Source organism: Oryctolagus cuniculus, chromosome 4 (genome assembly GCF_051225735.1).
Source record: "Oryctolagus cuniculus isolate XC-2025 breed Fujian yellow rabbit chromosome 4, ASM5122573v1, whole genome shotgun sequence".
Taxonomy (NCBI): Eukaryota; Metazoa; Chordata; class Mammalia; order Lagomorpha; family Leporidae; genus Oryctolagus; species Oryctolagus cuniculus.
In genome coordinates this window covers 82,477,039-82,492,100 of record NC_142870.1, presented here as the reverse complement: position 1 = coordinate 82,492,100, position 15,062 = coordinate 82,477,039, and the positions used below count along the sequence as shown (strand labels likewise).

At 54.4% G+C, this 15,062-nt stretch overlaps 1 protein-coding gene across 9 annotated transcripts in view; it reads left to right on the top strand.

Annotated features, from left to right (window-relative positions):
- Positions 1-15,062, top strand: part of TNK2 (tyrosine kinase non receptor 2) — a 41,848-nt gene that overhangs the window by 3,385 nt on the left and 23,401 nt on the right. The window contains exon 1 of one of the 9 annotated variants that reach the window (XM_070072278.2): positions 12,890-13,034. The exons of 1 other annotated variant lie outside the window; for it this stretch is intronic. Coding sequence is in view for 6 of the 8 variants with exons in the window: in XM_070072288.2 (XP_069928389.2) it covers positions 13,687-13,740 (54 nt within the window). In the remaining 2 variants the exon portion in view is untranslated. Of the gene's footprint in view, positions 1-12,889; positions 13,035-13,127; positions 13,215-13,511; positions 13,741-15,062 lie in introns of those variants that run through there. 7 more of the 9 variants (XM_089331903.1, XM_070072288.2, XM_070072269.2 and 4 more) reach the window with 7 other exon arrangements.

The following is a 15,062-nucleotide window of genomic DNA, read 5'->3' as shown; positions in this document are numbered from 1 at the left end:
TTGTTTACCCATTCTTAATTGCATGGGTTTTTTTTTCATGTTGGGTTTTGAAGAGTTCTTTATGTGTTTTGGATATAAATCCTTCATCAGATACATGATCTACAAATCTTTTCTTGCCGTCCGTGACTTGCATTTTAGTTCTCTTTTAACAGTGACTGTGTGAAGAGAAGTTTTTAAATTTTCATGAACTCCAATTTACCACTTTGTTCTTTGATGGATTATACTTTTGATGTCATGTCTAAGAAATCTTTGCCTGATCCAATGTCACAGCATGTTTCTCCTGTGTTTTGTTATGGAAGTTTCGAGGTTTTTGGGTCTTACACTTAGGTCTGTGATTTGTTGGGGATAATGTTTGTATATGGTGTTAGGCGGGAGCCAGTCCTGTTGTTTACCTGTGGAGATCTAATTGTTCCAGCACCAACTGGTGGGAGACTTCTCCCTCCACTGTGTTTCCTGTGAATGTTTGTCAGAAGTGAGTTGTAGATGTGTGGGTTTGATGGTGGGCTCTGTTTTGTTGCCTTGGTCTTTTTGTTGACCTTTAACCCAGCATCACACTCTGGATTATTCTGAATTCCTTTTAAGTCCTGAAATCAAGGTAGGATCTCAAATTTTGCCGTTTTACAATATCTTTAGCTATTCGAAGCTCTTTGCACTTCTGTGTGCATTTTAGATTTAGTTTCTAAAAAAAGGTCTACTGGAATTTTGATCAATTGGGATGTGATCAGTGTGGGGAAAATTAACATCTTAATTTCCAACTTCTGAACCATGTTTCCATATTTACGTGTTTGGTAATTTCTCTCAGCGGTGTTTTGTAGTGTTCAATCTTTTGTCACACATCTTTAAATATTATGTATTTTTGATGCTATTTTAAATTGTATTGGCTTTTGTTAATTTTTGGAAGATGATTAATATAAATTTTTATTTCATTTCTTCATTTGGAAGGCAGAGAGTGGCAGGTGTCTTCCTGTCTCTCACACCCAAAATTTTCCCAACAGCTGGATGGTGCCAGTCCAAAACCAGTAGTCCAGAACTTGGTCTGAGTTTCCATGTGGGTGGCAGGGACCCAACTACTTGACCCATTACGTCCTGTCTCCCAGGATGTGCATTAGCAGGAAGCTGGGATTGGAAATGGAGCTAGGACTTGAGCCCAGGGACTCTGATATGGGATGCGGGCATCTTCACTACCGTACCAGATGCCAACACCCTGTATGGTATTTAAAAAAAAAACTTTCTAAAATTGTGATAAAGTATACATAAAATTTACCACTTTATAGTGTACAATTCGGTGATATTAAATATTCACAGTACAACCATCACTACCACCCCCCCTGAACTTACTTCTTCTTGCAAAACTGAAACTCTGTGTCATTCAGCCGTTACTCCCTATAGCTTCCTCCCTCAGCACCTGGTAATCAGCATTCTACTCCGTGACTCCCTGCATTTGACTGCTTCAGGTGTTTCACAGGGGTGGAGTCATGCAGTATTTGTCCTTCTATGACTGGTTTATTTCACTTAGCAAAATATATTCAGAATTCATCCTTGTTGTAGCATGTGTTTGAATTTTGTCTTTTTTTTTTTTTTTTAAGATTTATTAATTTATTTGAAAGAGTTACAGAGAGGGAAGATGAGAGAGATCTTCCATCTGCTGGTTCACTCCCCAGATGGCTGCAATGGCCTGGGCTGGGCCACACTAAAGCCAGGAGCCAGGAGCCAGGAGCTTCTTCTGGGTCTCCCATGTGGGTGCAGGGGCCCAAGCACTTGGGCCATCCTCTGCTGCTTTCCCAGGTGCATTAGCAGTGAAGCAGCCAGGACTGGAACTGGTGCTCATGGATTCCCAGCACGGCAGGCAGTGACTTAATCTGCTGTGTCACACGCTCGCCCCTTTTTAAGACTGAATAATATTTCACTAGGCTGCATTTAAAAAATCCATTCATCCATTCATGGGAAGTTGATTGCTTCCACCTTTTGGCTGTCATCAATAATGTTGCTATAAGATTGGTATCATTTTTAAAATTTCAACGTCCGATTATTGGTAGTATATATAAATAGTTTTTTAAAATTTGTCTCTACCCAGAGATTTTGGAATACAGGTTGAGAATCTTTTCTTTCTTTTTTTTTTTTTTAAAGATTTATTTATTTGTTTATTTGAAAGTCAGAGTTACACAGAGAAGGAGAGGCAGAGAGAGAGAGAGAGAAGTCTTCCATTCGACGGTTCCCTTCCCAATTGGCCGCAATAGCTGGAGCTGCACCGATCTGAAGCCGGGAGCCAAGAGCTTCTTCTGGGTCTCCCACGTGCATGCAGAGGTCCAAGGACTTGGCCATCTTCTACTGCTTTCCCAGGCCATAGCAGAGAGCTGGATTGGAAGTGGAGCAGCCAGGACTTGAACCGGCGCCCATATGGGATGCTGGTGCTTCAGGCCAGGGCGTTAACGCACTACACCACAGCGCTGGCCTGAGAATCTTTTCTTAATCAAAGAACTGAATTGGGGGCCGGCACTGTGGTGTAGTGGGTAAAGCTGCCGCTTCCAGTGCCAGCATCCCATATTTGTGCCGGTTCAAGTCCTGGCTGCTCCACTTCTGATCCAGCTCTCTGCTATGGCCTGGGAAAGCGGTGGAAGGTGGCCCAAGCACTTGGGCCCCTGCATCCATGTGGGAGACCTGGAGGAAGCCCTTGACTCCTGGCTTCGGATCAGCGCAGCTCTGACCGTTGCAGCCATATGGGAGTGAACCAGTAGATGGAAGATCTCTGTCTCTCTGCCTCTCCTTCTCTCTCTGTGTAACTCTGCCTTTCAAATAAATAAATAAATCTTAAAAAAAAAAAAAAAAAGAACTGAATTAGGATGAAAAGAAGAATGGCTGGCTGTATGTTTTTCTTCTCTGGGACGGAGCTCAGAGCAGAGGCTCAGAACCCCAGTGTGCAGCCTTTGAAAACACCTGCACAGGTGTTTTACTTTGCATTCTGGATACCTGACCCTTCCGTCCAGAGTCAAGTCTCTGAACCCTGACGTGAGGTGGGCGAATAATGTAAATACTATTGATTTTTGTACACTGAACTTGAATCCTGAAGCTTTGCTGAACTGTTTTATTAGTTAATTGTCGCTTTTTGGTAACTTCCATTGGAGCTTCTAGGTGGACTGCCGTGTCATCTGCCAATAAAAGCAGTCTGACTTCTTCTTCTCTGATCTTTGTTCTTGCCTGATTGCCCACACTGGGATCCCCTGGTGTCTGGTGAATGGGAGGGTAGGTGCCAGGCTGCTGACTCTGGGGGGAAAACAGTCAGCCTTTTCTCATTTCTTGTGGCATTAGCTGTGGGTTTTTCATAAATGGTCTTTATCAAGTTGAGAAGGTTCCCTGCTGTTCCTGCTTTGCTGAGAATTTTAATCAGGAATGAGTGTTGGATTTTGTCAACTGTTTTTTCTGTGTCTATCAAAATGATTATTTAATTTGTTAATATGATGCATTGTATTGATGGATCTTCAGATGTTACAGCAGCCTTACATTCCTGGCACAAACTCGACTTGGTTACGATGTGCTATTTCTTTTTTTTTCTTCTTCAAAGATTTATTTATTTATTTGAAAGTCAGAGTTACATAGAGAGAAGTTCATTCCCCAGTTGGCCGTAACGGCCGGAGCTGCACCGATCTGAAGTCAGGAGCCAGGAGCTTCCTCGGGTTTTCCCATGCGGGTGCGGGGGCCCGAGGAGTTGGGCCATTTTTCATTGCTTTCCTAGGCCATCACAGAGAGCTGGATCAGAAATGGAGCAGCCGGGTCTGAACCAGCGCCCATAAGGGATGCCGGCACTGCAGGCGGCCCCATGATGTGTTACTTCTATACGTATATATTGTTGGATTCTTTTTACTGTGGAATTTGTTTTAAGAATTTTTGCTTCTGTGTTTCTGTGAGTACTTTTTCCTTTTCGCATTTACAGGATTCATAGTATATATTTTAAACTTATCATAGGTACCTTTAAGAGTATTAGTATAAGAACATTAAAATGGCATATTTTCATTTCTTTCCTCTCGGAATTCTGTTATGAACAAAAAATTACATGTTAGAAACCCCACAGCACGTAACTATTATTTAATCAGTCAACTTATCTTTTAAAATGATTTCAATAATAAGAAGTACACATGTAGTGAATGTGTGGTGCAGTGCATGTTGGTTGGTGCTGAATCCTTTTAGCTCTCATGAGCTTCTTTTGCCTTTATGTCTGAAAGTATCTCCCCGACACAGCACTCCAGGTTGTCGGTTTCTCTTGGTGCTTGAATGATGTGCCATTGTCTTCTCGTTTCTGTTGTTTTTCGGAAATCTTGTCATCCTTTTAAGATGTTTACTTATTTTTATTTGGAAGGCAGAGAGAGGGAGATATGGCGATACAGACAGAGATCTTCCATCTGCTGGTTCACTCCCCAAATGCGCACCACAGCCAGGGCAGGACCATGCTGAAGCCAGGAGCCTGGAACTCAGCCAGGGTCTCCCACGCGGCTGGCAGGGACCCAGGTACATCAGTCACCTGCTGCTTCCCAGGCTGTGCGTTAGCAGGAAGCTGGACTCAAAAGTGGAGCCAGGACTCGAACCCAGGCTCTCTGATATGGGATGTGGGCAGAATAACTGCTGTGCCAAATGTCCATCCCTGTTGTCATCCTTAATCTTTGTTCCTTTGTACGTGGTATGGGCCTTCCCCTCCTTTTTTTTTTTTTTTTGGACAGGCAGAGTGGGCAGTGAGAGAGAGAGACAGAAAGGTCTTCCTTTTGCCATTGGTTCACCCTCCAATGGCTGCCATGGCTAGCGCGCTGCGGCCGGTGCACCGCGCTGATCCGATGGCAGGAGCCAGGTGCTTCTCCTGGTCTTCCATGGGGTGCAGGGCCCAAGCACTTGGGCCATCCTCCACTGCACTCCCTGGCCACAGCAGAGAGCTGGCCTGGAAGAGGGGCAACCGGGACAGAATCTGGTGCCCCGACTGGGACTAGAACCCGGTGTGCCAGCGCTGCTAGGTGGAGGATTAGCCTGGTGAGCTGCGGCGCCGGCCTTCCCCTCCTTTTCAAGTTTTTTCCTCTTTATCACTAAATTTAATGGTGATGTGCTTTGGTATAGTTTTCAGCATGTTCTGGGGCTGAAATTCATTGAGCTCTGTAGATCTGTGGGCTTATAGCTTTGACTAAATTTGAAAATTTTTCACCCATACTTTTCTTCAAAAAAATTTATTTATTTATTTGAAAGTCAGAGCTACACAGAGAGAGGAGAGGCAGAGAGAGAGAGAGAGAGAGAGGTCTTCCATCTGATGGTTCACTCCCCAAATGGCGGCAAAGGCCGGAGCTGCACCGATCTGAAGCCAGGAGCCTGGAGCTGCTTCTAGGTCTCCCACGTGGGTGCAGAGGCCCAAGGACTTGGGCCATCTTCTACTGCTTCTACTGCTTTCCTAGGCCACAGCAGAGAGCTGGATAGGAAGTGGAGCAGCTGGGACTCAAACCGGTGCCCACATGGGATGCTGGCACTGCAGGTGGTAGCTTTACCTGCCACACCACAGCGCCAGCCCGGGGAGTGTGAATCTTACCATAGTGGTTGCTGGATATTTTTTGCATTCTTGTAAATATTCTTGAGCTTGGCTCTGGGAGGCGGCTAAGTGACTTGCAAACATTTTGATCTGTTTGGGTCTGTTTTTTTTTTTTTTTTTTTTTGACAGGCAGAGTTAGAAAGGTCTTCCTTCCGCTGGTTTACCCCCCAAATGGCCACTATGGCTGGTGCTGTGCCGATCCGAATCCAGGAGCCAGGTGCCCAAGCACTTGGGCCATCCTCCACTGCCTTCCCAGGCCAGAGCAGAGAGCTGGACTGGAAGAGGAGCAACCGGGACAGAACCGGCGCCTCAACCAGGACTAGAACCTGGGGTCCCGGCGCTGCAGGCGGAGGATTAGCCTAGTGAGCTGCAGCACCGGCTTGCTTTTTTAAGGTTTGTTAGGGGGGATGGAGCCACCTGGCAGTCCAGTGCTAATGATTCCTCCACGCTGAGACTAGACCCTTCAGTGTTTCTTCCCCCAGTGCCTAGCTTTTCCCATCTGGTTGGTGAGAACAGACCCTCTTCCAGCCTCCTGTGCTCCTGGCGCTGTCACTTCTGACCCAGCCTGGGGGGGGGGGGGTTTGCCTCGTGCCACAGACGCAGACCCTGTGCCCTGGTCAGGGAGCTCTAACCCCAGTCTCCCTGCACTCCTCGCCCCAGGAGTGTGCTGGGTCCAGCTGGGCTCTCTTCCCTGCGCTGCAAACGTGGAGGCTTCCTGCTCTCTGTCGTCCTGAGGTTTCTGTGTGGTTCCAGTCAGGAGGGCAGAGCTGATCCCTGGGAATGCATCTCAGCTGGAGATGAGGGCTTGGCTTTCTTCCTTTCCAAACTCCCCCCCCCCCCACGCCTTTCAGACCAGGTGTGTGGGACCTTTTCTTCCCCCTGTTGTCCCCGTTCACGTTGATAGGATGTAGCAGACCCGGATGACTTTCCCATTCCCGCCCCACGCCTGGTTCTCCCCCGCATTGCTGTTTTGTTGGCATGGTTTTTTCTGTGCGCCCTCTCTACTGGTCAGACTTAGATGAGTTGCTGGGGTCCTGCAGCAGGCCGTGCTGTTGGCTGTCACCTTGCTGAGGCTGTTGCGCTGCAGGACCCACAGCTGTCTGCACCCCCACCCCACCCTGGGCTGCCTCAGGGCCTCCCCCGCCACCCCAGCTTCCCTAGCCTCTGGGTCAGATCGCCTGTCTCCTGAGAAAGGAGTGTGACTGAGTGGTGGGTGCTGAGGCCACGCCAGCCTGACACTCATCCCCTGGTTGATGGCTTCGCTGAGCCGGAGCTCTAGGTTAGAAGTTGCTGGAGGAACTTCCTGCACTGCCTTTTAGGTTGCAGGGTCAAGTCGTTCAAAATGCTGTGTCATGGATGACCTTTTTATTATTATTATTATTATTATTATTATTATTTAAAGTTTTATTTATTTGATGTGAAAGAATTAGAGAGATTTTCCATCTGCTGCTTCACTGTCCAAATGTCCACAACATCCAGGACTGGGCCAGGCTGAAGCCAGCAGCATCTTCTGGGTCTCCCACGCAGGTTTACGGCCCCAAGCGCTTGGGCCATCTTCCACTGCTTTCCCAGGTGCATTAGCAGAGACCTGGATCGGAAGCAGAGTCATCGGGACTCGAACCGTCACCTGTATGGGATGCCGGTGCTGCAGACTGTGGCTTAACCCTCTGTGTCACAGGGTCGACCCCTTGGATGAACTCTTGATCCAATTGTACCCCCTGTGTTGCCTGCATGAGATAATCCACATTTCATGTGCTAAAGTTTTGAAGTCTGAATATTTATTTTATCTATTTGAAAGGCATAGTGACAGAGGGAGAGAGAGAGCAGCTGGGGGTGGGCCAGGCTGAAGCGAGAAGCCAGAAAATCCATCCAGGTCTCCCACATGGGCGGTAGGGACCCAAGTACTTGGGTCATCTCCTGCTTTCCCAGGCCTTTAGGGAGCTGGGTGGAAAGCAGAGCCCCAGTATGGATGCCGGCGTGCAGGCAGAGGCTTAACCCTCCCTGCACCACAGCACTGGCCCTGCGGTCTAGATGTTTAGAAGGCAGGAAAGGTAAGCGTGAGATTCTAACAAGGAAAAAATTCCCAGTATGAATTTCTTGGGTTACCAGTATAACGATTCCTCCACGCACTGACATGAAAGTCAGCAGGCCTGGGAACCCGTGCTCAGGGCCACGAGGAAGGCGCCTTCAGAGTGGTCCCTGCCAGGAGAGGGGGTCTGAGAACAGGGCTGCTCTGGCCAGGACGGGTGCTCTCGGGACCCACTGGGAGACTCTGCAAGCTCCCAGGGCGTCCCATGCGCAGCGGGAGGAAGAACCACAGCCCCAGAGCGTGGAGAAGACCCTCGCGTCTCAGACTGTGGGCCCTGGGCCAGAGGCAGCAGCACATGGGAGCCTGTAGGGCCCCGCCCCGACCTGCGGGATCAGAATCTGCCTTTTAATAAGATCCACAGCTGATTGGCATGTGCACTGCGGTCCGTGCCACAGTGGCCTGCGCCTCTCGGATCCCTGCAGGAAATAGGTCTGAGCCCCTGCTCTGGGCCAGACTTTGCTGGGGAGGGTTCTGCTGAGAGTTTGTGCCTGCTGTTGTATTTAGAAATTTTGGTTTCCCCCATTTAGAAAATAATAACCTTGGTTCTTACTTTGTGGACAAAGCCTCTCACTGCCCCAAGGGTAGTAATGAGTTGCCAGTCTGAATTTTTTTTTCTGCAGCATCTGTTTCCTGTGTGTTACCCCCTCTCCCATGTTGGAGGCTTTCACTTCCTGGGCGGGGATCTGGTACTTGCTGTGTGCTCTTGGTGGGGGGAGGCGGGACTGCAGCACAGGGTGGTGGCCTTGTTGACCTAGCTGTGTGTGGTGCCTGGAGGGGACCATCTGTTGGCAACCCGGAGGGCGAGCATCTTGACATCTTTCTTGGCCTGGCCCAGTGTCCCCGGGAAGACACCTTCTGTCCCCTGCCGGGGGTGGAGGCCTGGTTCAGTGTCTTGGCAGCAGGTAGAGAAGGGGACCTGCTGTGTGTGGCACCCCCTACCTGCTGGCTCAGCCTTCGTCGGGGTTGAAGGGGGGGTCTCCTAGTGGCTTGTGTCAAGGGAGTCTGAGGGCTTTCGGCTCCTTAAATACCATTTCCTTCTCTGCGTCTCAGCATTTTTAGCATCTCCCTCCTGGCACACCCCTCTTCCTTCCAGTGGCTTCTGGGGCTGCAGGTGCCTGGGCCTTTGGAGGCTTCTGTGGACTGGGCTGGGCACTGTGGCCTTGAGGCTCCCTTGTGCCCAGCCCGGCTGCTTTCCTGCTTCCCAGGGTCACTCGTGGCCGTCTCCTCTGCTGTTCTCCCATCCCTTGGTGCCGACGTCATTCAGAGCTCCTTCCCCGTGGTGAGGTTTGGGAAGGAGTGGGATGACGTGCGTGGCGGGGGGTGGTGGTGGTCCCTAGCCCCTCATTAACCTCCCCCATCTGCAGAATCCATGGATTCACGAAGCATCAGCAAAGGACAGGGCGTTTCATGTGTCTCCCGTGGGCCCTCAGCTCTGCCCTCCGCGGCCCGCACCCTGGAGCCAGTGTGCGGTTGTATAAGGACCGAATCCTGGCTTCCGCTTCTCTCTGGGTGAGCCTAGTCCCTCCTCCAGGGCCTCGCCTAGGGTAGTAGGGATGATCTGTAGTCAGTGGAGACACAGCTCAGCCCTGGGCTAGCCGAGGGGGCCTTTTGGAGGCTGCAGACCCTGGCATTCGCCCTCTCATGTTTCCTGGGAATCCCTAGCACAGGGACACGGTAGTGCCCAGTGGATGGCTGGAGACGGGGGAGGGAGGGGCAGGATGGGTGGGCTGGCCCCTCTTGCCAGCAGCCATACCTCTTGGGAGCCCCCACTGGGACTGCACTGTCTGTGTCCCCTGCATTCCATGTCACCTGATGAGGGCACCCCCGCCCCTGCCCTGGGGTCTGCATTTCCTGAGGCAGCTTCTTCATGCCTTGGGCCAGGCAAGCCCCTCTGAGAGTCTCGGGTCCTTCGCGGGTCCAACCGCAGGCAGAGCCCAGCGGGAAGTAAGCTGGCCATCCTGAGCCCCTGGTGTTTCTCACCGACTCTCCAGGGGCCCCTGCCTGCTCTGGGCTGCATGTTCCTCTGGCTTTGGTGTAGACGTGGACCCAAGGGGGTGAGCTTCAGCATCTTGCAGAGTAAACGTTCTACAGCTCCCAGCTCTGGCTTCTCCTCTCCTCCTTTGCCCACCCCATCTCCAGGGCCCAACAATAGGCCCCTTCAGTGCTGGGCTCTTGCTGAGGGGGAGGGGGAGGCTGACCAGCTGGGTGGCTCTGCCCAGCCCTGGAAGAGCTCCGGGAGCCATCGTCCCTTCCCTGGAGTCCCTGTGGGGCCCTGGGCGGGATGACAGGGAGAGGCAGCTCTCTGCAGGTCGCAGCTTCCCAGCCCTGGCACCAGGCAGGCGTGGTGAGCGTGGGCTCCAGACCATGATGGCTGCAGGGAGTCATCCTCTGTCACGTGCTGCTGGTGGCGGGGTGGGGGTGCTCCAGGCACATGCCGGGACTCCGAGGGTCAGGGGCTTCAGCTGGCAGGGCAGGAACAGCCAGCCGCACAGTCCTTGCGAGATGCATTTGCTGGGGAGCGGAGGGCAGGCCGTGCCGCTGTGTGCAGTCACGTTCCCGTCCTGCTGTCGGAGCTGCAGGGATGGGGCCCGGGAGAGTCCCTGTGTCTGGTGTGTCTGCATCTGCCTCTGCACCCTGCTTCCCAGCCTGGCTTTGTCCTGTCCCCGACCTCTGTCCCTGTGAGGCCCGACAAGCCCAGGCCTGCTTCCTGTGGGTGTCAGTGGTGTCCAGTGGCTGTGCCTGCGCCGCCCGATGACAAGGTACCCGGCTCTCCTGCTCTCCTGCTGCACCCGCCAGGTTGTGGCAGGGTGTGAAACGGTGGGAGCACACTAGCTTAGTGGCGGTAAGGAGACTGAGAGCCCCTCTTCCCGGGAAGGTGGCTGTTTCCGGAATTAACTATGAGGCGGGGTGGGGGTCGGGGCGGGTAAGTTGCACAGGGAGGAGGGCAGCCAGGTGGGGAGGTGTGCAGCCGCTGCCCCCAGGAAGAGAGGCCTGCTGCCTTGCTCCAGGGCCTGTCACCAAGGCTGAAGTCTTCGCTGCAAGCTCTCCACTTGCTGGGTCTCTTGCCTTCAAGGTGATGGATGTGCGAGCCACATGGAGGAGCATTCTATTCTGTAGGAATAACAGGCTACAGCAAAGGCCACATTCTAAGGATTGGAGCATGGTGGATAATTTAAAATTGTTTATATGTTTGGCTGCCTTTTTTTTAAACATATACTATAAATAATAGTAATATAATATACTATAGTAATAATAGTATAAATATAGTATAGTAATAGAATAGTAATATAAACAGTGTTTATATTACTGTTTTCAGTAGGAAATGAGAAAAGATGGTATTTGGTTTGGGGGTCTTGAGGGGTGTGTAGGAGTTTATCGCATAGACAGAGGAATGTTACAAACAAATGAAAGAAGTCGGCATGTGTCTGGAAGAGCAGACGTTTGAGAAGAGTGGGTGGAGAAACAGGCACGAGTGGGTCTCTGAAGAACCTTGCAGCCAGCAGGGCTCTGCCTGGGAGCAGTTACTGAGGGGGCATGGGCAGAAGAGGCGGGAGGCCTGCTGTGTGCAGATGTCAGAGCTGGAGGGCAGCCAGATGCTGCCTGGGCTCCGCGTCCTGGGCTCAGTGTCCTGGTCCTTGTCGTGCCGAGGCCTCCTAACTGCTGCATGAAGCACATCCCTTGTATCCCCTGCCATTGAGCAAATCGAGGTTAAGTGATTTGCTCAAACCCTGCCCAAGCAGAGAATGCGGAGCCAAGATTCCAGCTCAGGTCTGCCTGGCTCCTGATCCCGATGATAGAGATGGGAGGAATACCTGGGAGGCTGGCAGCCACGATTTTGCAGCACACCTGGGGGTGGGGGTGAGGGAGGGTAGAGGGATGAGGCGGAGTCGTAGGTTGGGAGGTGGGGCATGTGGTGCGTGGGTCCCAGCCTGGGTTGGCCAGTGATGTTTTCAGTCAGGACACAGGGGCAGGGATTAGCAGGGCTTAAGGGGATGATGCTGAGCTGTTTGGACACGCAGCTGCCGGCGCATGTGCAACCTCCTGGTGGAGTTGCCCGGTAGCTAACCATCTGTAGGGATGGAGAGAACAGTGGTGGCAGTAGGAGCCCTGGAGCAGAGGCACCCCTGGGGAGCGCAGCATCCTTCCAGTAGAGGACACGGGAGTTCAGCACCCTCAGGAAGAGTGAAGAGGCTGCACGCCGGGCTTGGTCCTTGGGCCCAGCACCACCTGCAGACACACACAGTTTCAGGGGCCAGGCGGGGTGGGGGCCCTGGTGTTCCGTAGATGGAGAGGGTGTGGACAGCCATGGTGTGTGTCTGAATCACTCCTTTTCCCTTGGCCCCGAGCCAGCCTCCTTCCCAGACCAGCCTGATGTCAGATTAGGCTGACCTGAACGTGCAGGGCTGCCTGGTGTCCCTCCTTGTGGGATGAGATAAGGGGAGCCAGCCTGGCCTTGCTGCAGAAACTGGAGCCCTGCACCGCAAAGGAAGGGGCAGGAGGGCCGCCTGTGCAGGGGGCTGACCTGACCGGCTAAGGCTGGGGGAGGAATCTTCAGCCTCCCCCCCACCCCCCACCCCAGTGTGCTGTTTTCCTCCAGGGCTCGGAGAAGAGGAAGAGGTGGGAGAGGGCCAGCTCTGAGGTGGGGGTGGGTGGGTGGTGGCGTGTATTCCCGAGAATACGGTAGATTGTTTTGGAAAATTTTTCTTGGCTGGAAATTGCATGTCCTGTCTGCTCCTTGGTGTGGATCTGTCACTTCACGGATGCTGTTGGGGAGACCGGGGAAAGGGCGGTAGACAGCGGGGCAGGCTGGTCCCCGGCCACAATGTGGGGCACGGGAAGACCAAGGGATGCCCCCAACCCCTAGACCTGGTGGCTCTGGTACTCCAGGGTGGTGCTGCGAGATGGCGTGTACAGGGGGTGGAGCGGGGAGGAATGGTTTGGCTCAGACCTTGGGCCCTGCCTTCTCCACAGCCCTCTGCACTTGGGGTCCCTGCAGCTACTCCAGCGATGCCTTTCTGCTGCAGCTACCTTACTCCTGCCTGGCAGAGTCACCCCTACCCCTGGGGCTTCCCCCGGCGGCGAGGATGGGACTGGGTGGGAGTGAGCCCCGTGGGAACGCACCAGGGCCCTCCTGGGGTCTGTCTCCTCCACCTTGCACCTGAGCAGGGAGAGGAGTCTCCATCTTCTGCCTCAACCCTACGCTCAGCCCTAAATACCTGGTAGGAAAGAGTCAGTGGATGCTTCAGATGCCATGCCAGTGAGAGGGTGTGTGTGAGACGCCCCGGGGCCAGGACGGAGAGGAGGAGCCTGGGCAGGTGGGCTCCGCAGAGCCGGGTGCGGCGTCCTGAGGGGGCTCGTGCAGGAGCGGCTCGGCCGCCAGAACCTCGCAAGGTCAGAGTCAGACCCCGACCCTGGCCCGCGCGCTCCGTGGCGCAGCTGCGGCCGGTTTGTGGGGCGGAGATGTCAAGGCCCGGCTGAGGGCGGGGCGGGCCGGGTCTGCTCCCGTGGGAGCGTGGCGGCGGCGGCTGGGTGAGGGCTGGGCTCGGGGACGCGCGCCGAGGAGCCGGGCAGGTGGGCGCTGCGCATTCTCGGAGTTAAGGGGAAGCTGCGGCAGGTGGAGGGGTGGGCCTGGAAGGTCGGGTCTGGTGCAGTTGAGACGGAGGCTTCCCTTCCTGGGCATTCGTTTGGGAGCATTCGATTCGCCAGGAACCTCGTCGGTGGCCATGGAACCCTGGGGTCCCGCGCGCAGGCCAAGGTCGAGGTAGCCGTGGTCCCGGGGCGGCGGAGTGGACCCCCGCCAGTAGCGCGGCGAGGCCCCGCGGGGTTGGGGCGGGGCTCCGGGAGAGGCCGCGAGCAAGGCCGCCCTGCGGTGCGGGCCAGGATGCGGCCGCCCTGGCGGGCGAGGCGCTGCGGCCGCCCTGCCCTCCTCCGGGAGGATGCTCGAGGCCCGGCCCCTCAGGACGCAGGGCAGTGACGCCGCCGCCGGGGCCGCAGGAGGGGCGGGGGCTGCGGGCGGGCGTCCGGGACGCCGGGAGTCGGCTCCATGGGGGAGCGATCTGCTTACCAGCGCCTAGCCGGGAGCGAGGAGGGCCGGCAGGTAATGCGTGAGGCTGGGGGATAGCCAGGTACCGCCGGCTGCCAGCGGCCTGCTGACATCCCTGCCCTCTGCAGAGCTTGTCAGGGACAAGAGGTCTGCGCTGCTGGGTCCCGGCTCCAGGGGCTGGGGCGAGGTGTGGGCTTGTGAGCGTGTGTCAGGGCCGGGGTCGCGGCGCTGGTGGCGAGTTCCCTATGCCGGCATCTGCCTCCGTGCCCTTGAGTCCTCTGGGATCCAGATCCTCTGCTTTCCAGGCTTCAGTGCGCTGTGGGAGCCTAGGGTAGCACTGCTAGGATTTTTACTCCGTCTTTTAAGGGCACTGAGGCTCTGCGTCCTGGACAATCCCAGCCACTGGCCAGTTGAATATGCATACGAAGCCAAGCATCCTTGTTTGCTCTGGGAAATATGGTCACCGGATTGATTTATGGGGCCGTTTCCTTTCCCCTGGGAGAGCCAGCTCTTTCTCTCATGGCCAGCAGAGGGCAGTGGCTGACAGGAGAAAGGGGAGCTGAGCCAGAAAGGTGGGGGCTATTTGCCTGGGCTGGGGGAAAGAGCCTGTCTGTCTGCTCGCTCTCTGTCTCTCTGAGACACATGCACACACAAGTTTACTTCCTGCAGCAGGCTTGCTGCTCGTGCTGCTGCTAGGGCTTGTTCTTAGCAGACATCCAAGAGATGGGTCGCCACTGGGGCCAGGTGGATTGGAGCCTGCACTCCTGGGAGTTTTTCACCTGGCTCTACTGCTAGGCTTCTCCAGGGTGGTGCCTGACAGGGTGCTAGGGGCAGGCCTCTGTGGCCAAGGGCATGATGTGTCAGGGTTCAGGGAGCAGTCAGCTCCAGTGTGACTTTGGCCTGACCTCATCTTGTCTGTTGGCCCTGACCTCATTTGCAGGCTGGTTATTCACTTGTTCTGAGAAGAGGCTGCACCTGGCTCTCTCTGCAAGCTTTGGGTGTGTGGGAGGGATGGGGGATGGTGAAGAGGGCCTGGCTGATGAGAGAGACCCCCTGCCTCCCCCCTGGTCAGACCAGGAAACGGCTGTCCCCTCAGGGAGATCCAACACTGGGGGAGAAGCCCCAGGATGCCGACTCCCCCAAAACACTGGCTCCAGCTGCCTGGCCCACCAGCCAGCTGGGGTTCCCTGAGCTGGTGGCCAGCTGGACGGGGACAAGAGAGCAGTGTGTAAGAAAACAGGGGCATCCGAGGCCTGGCCGGGGAAGCTATGGGAGCCAGAGACAGTTTCCTGCAGCTGTCAGGTGTGTCTGGGGGCCCACAGTGAGGGTGGTGTGAGAGCAGCTGGCGCCCTTGAGGAGGGGCAGAGGGATCATTT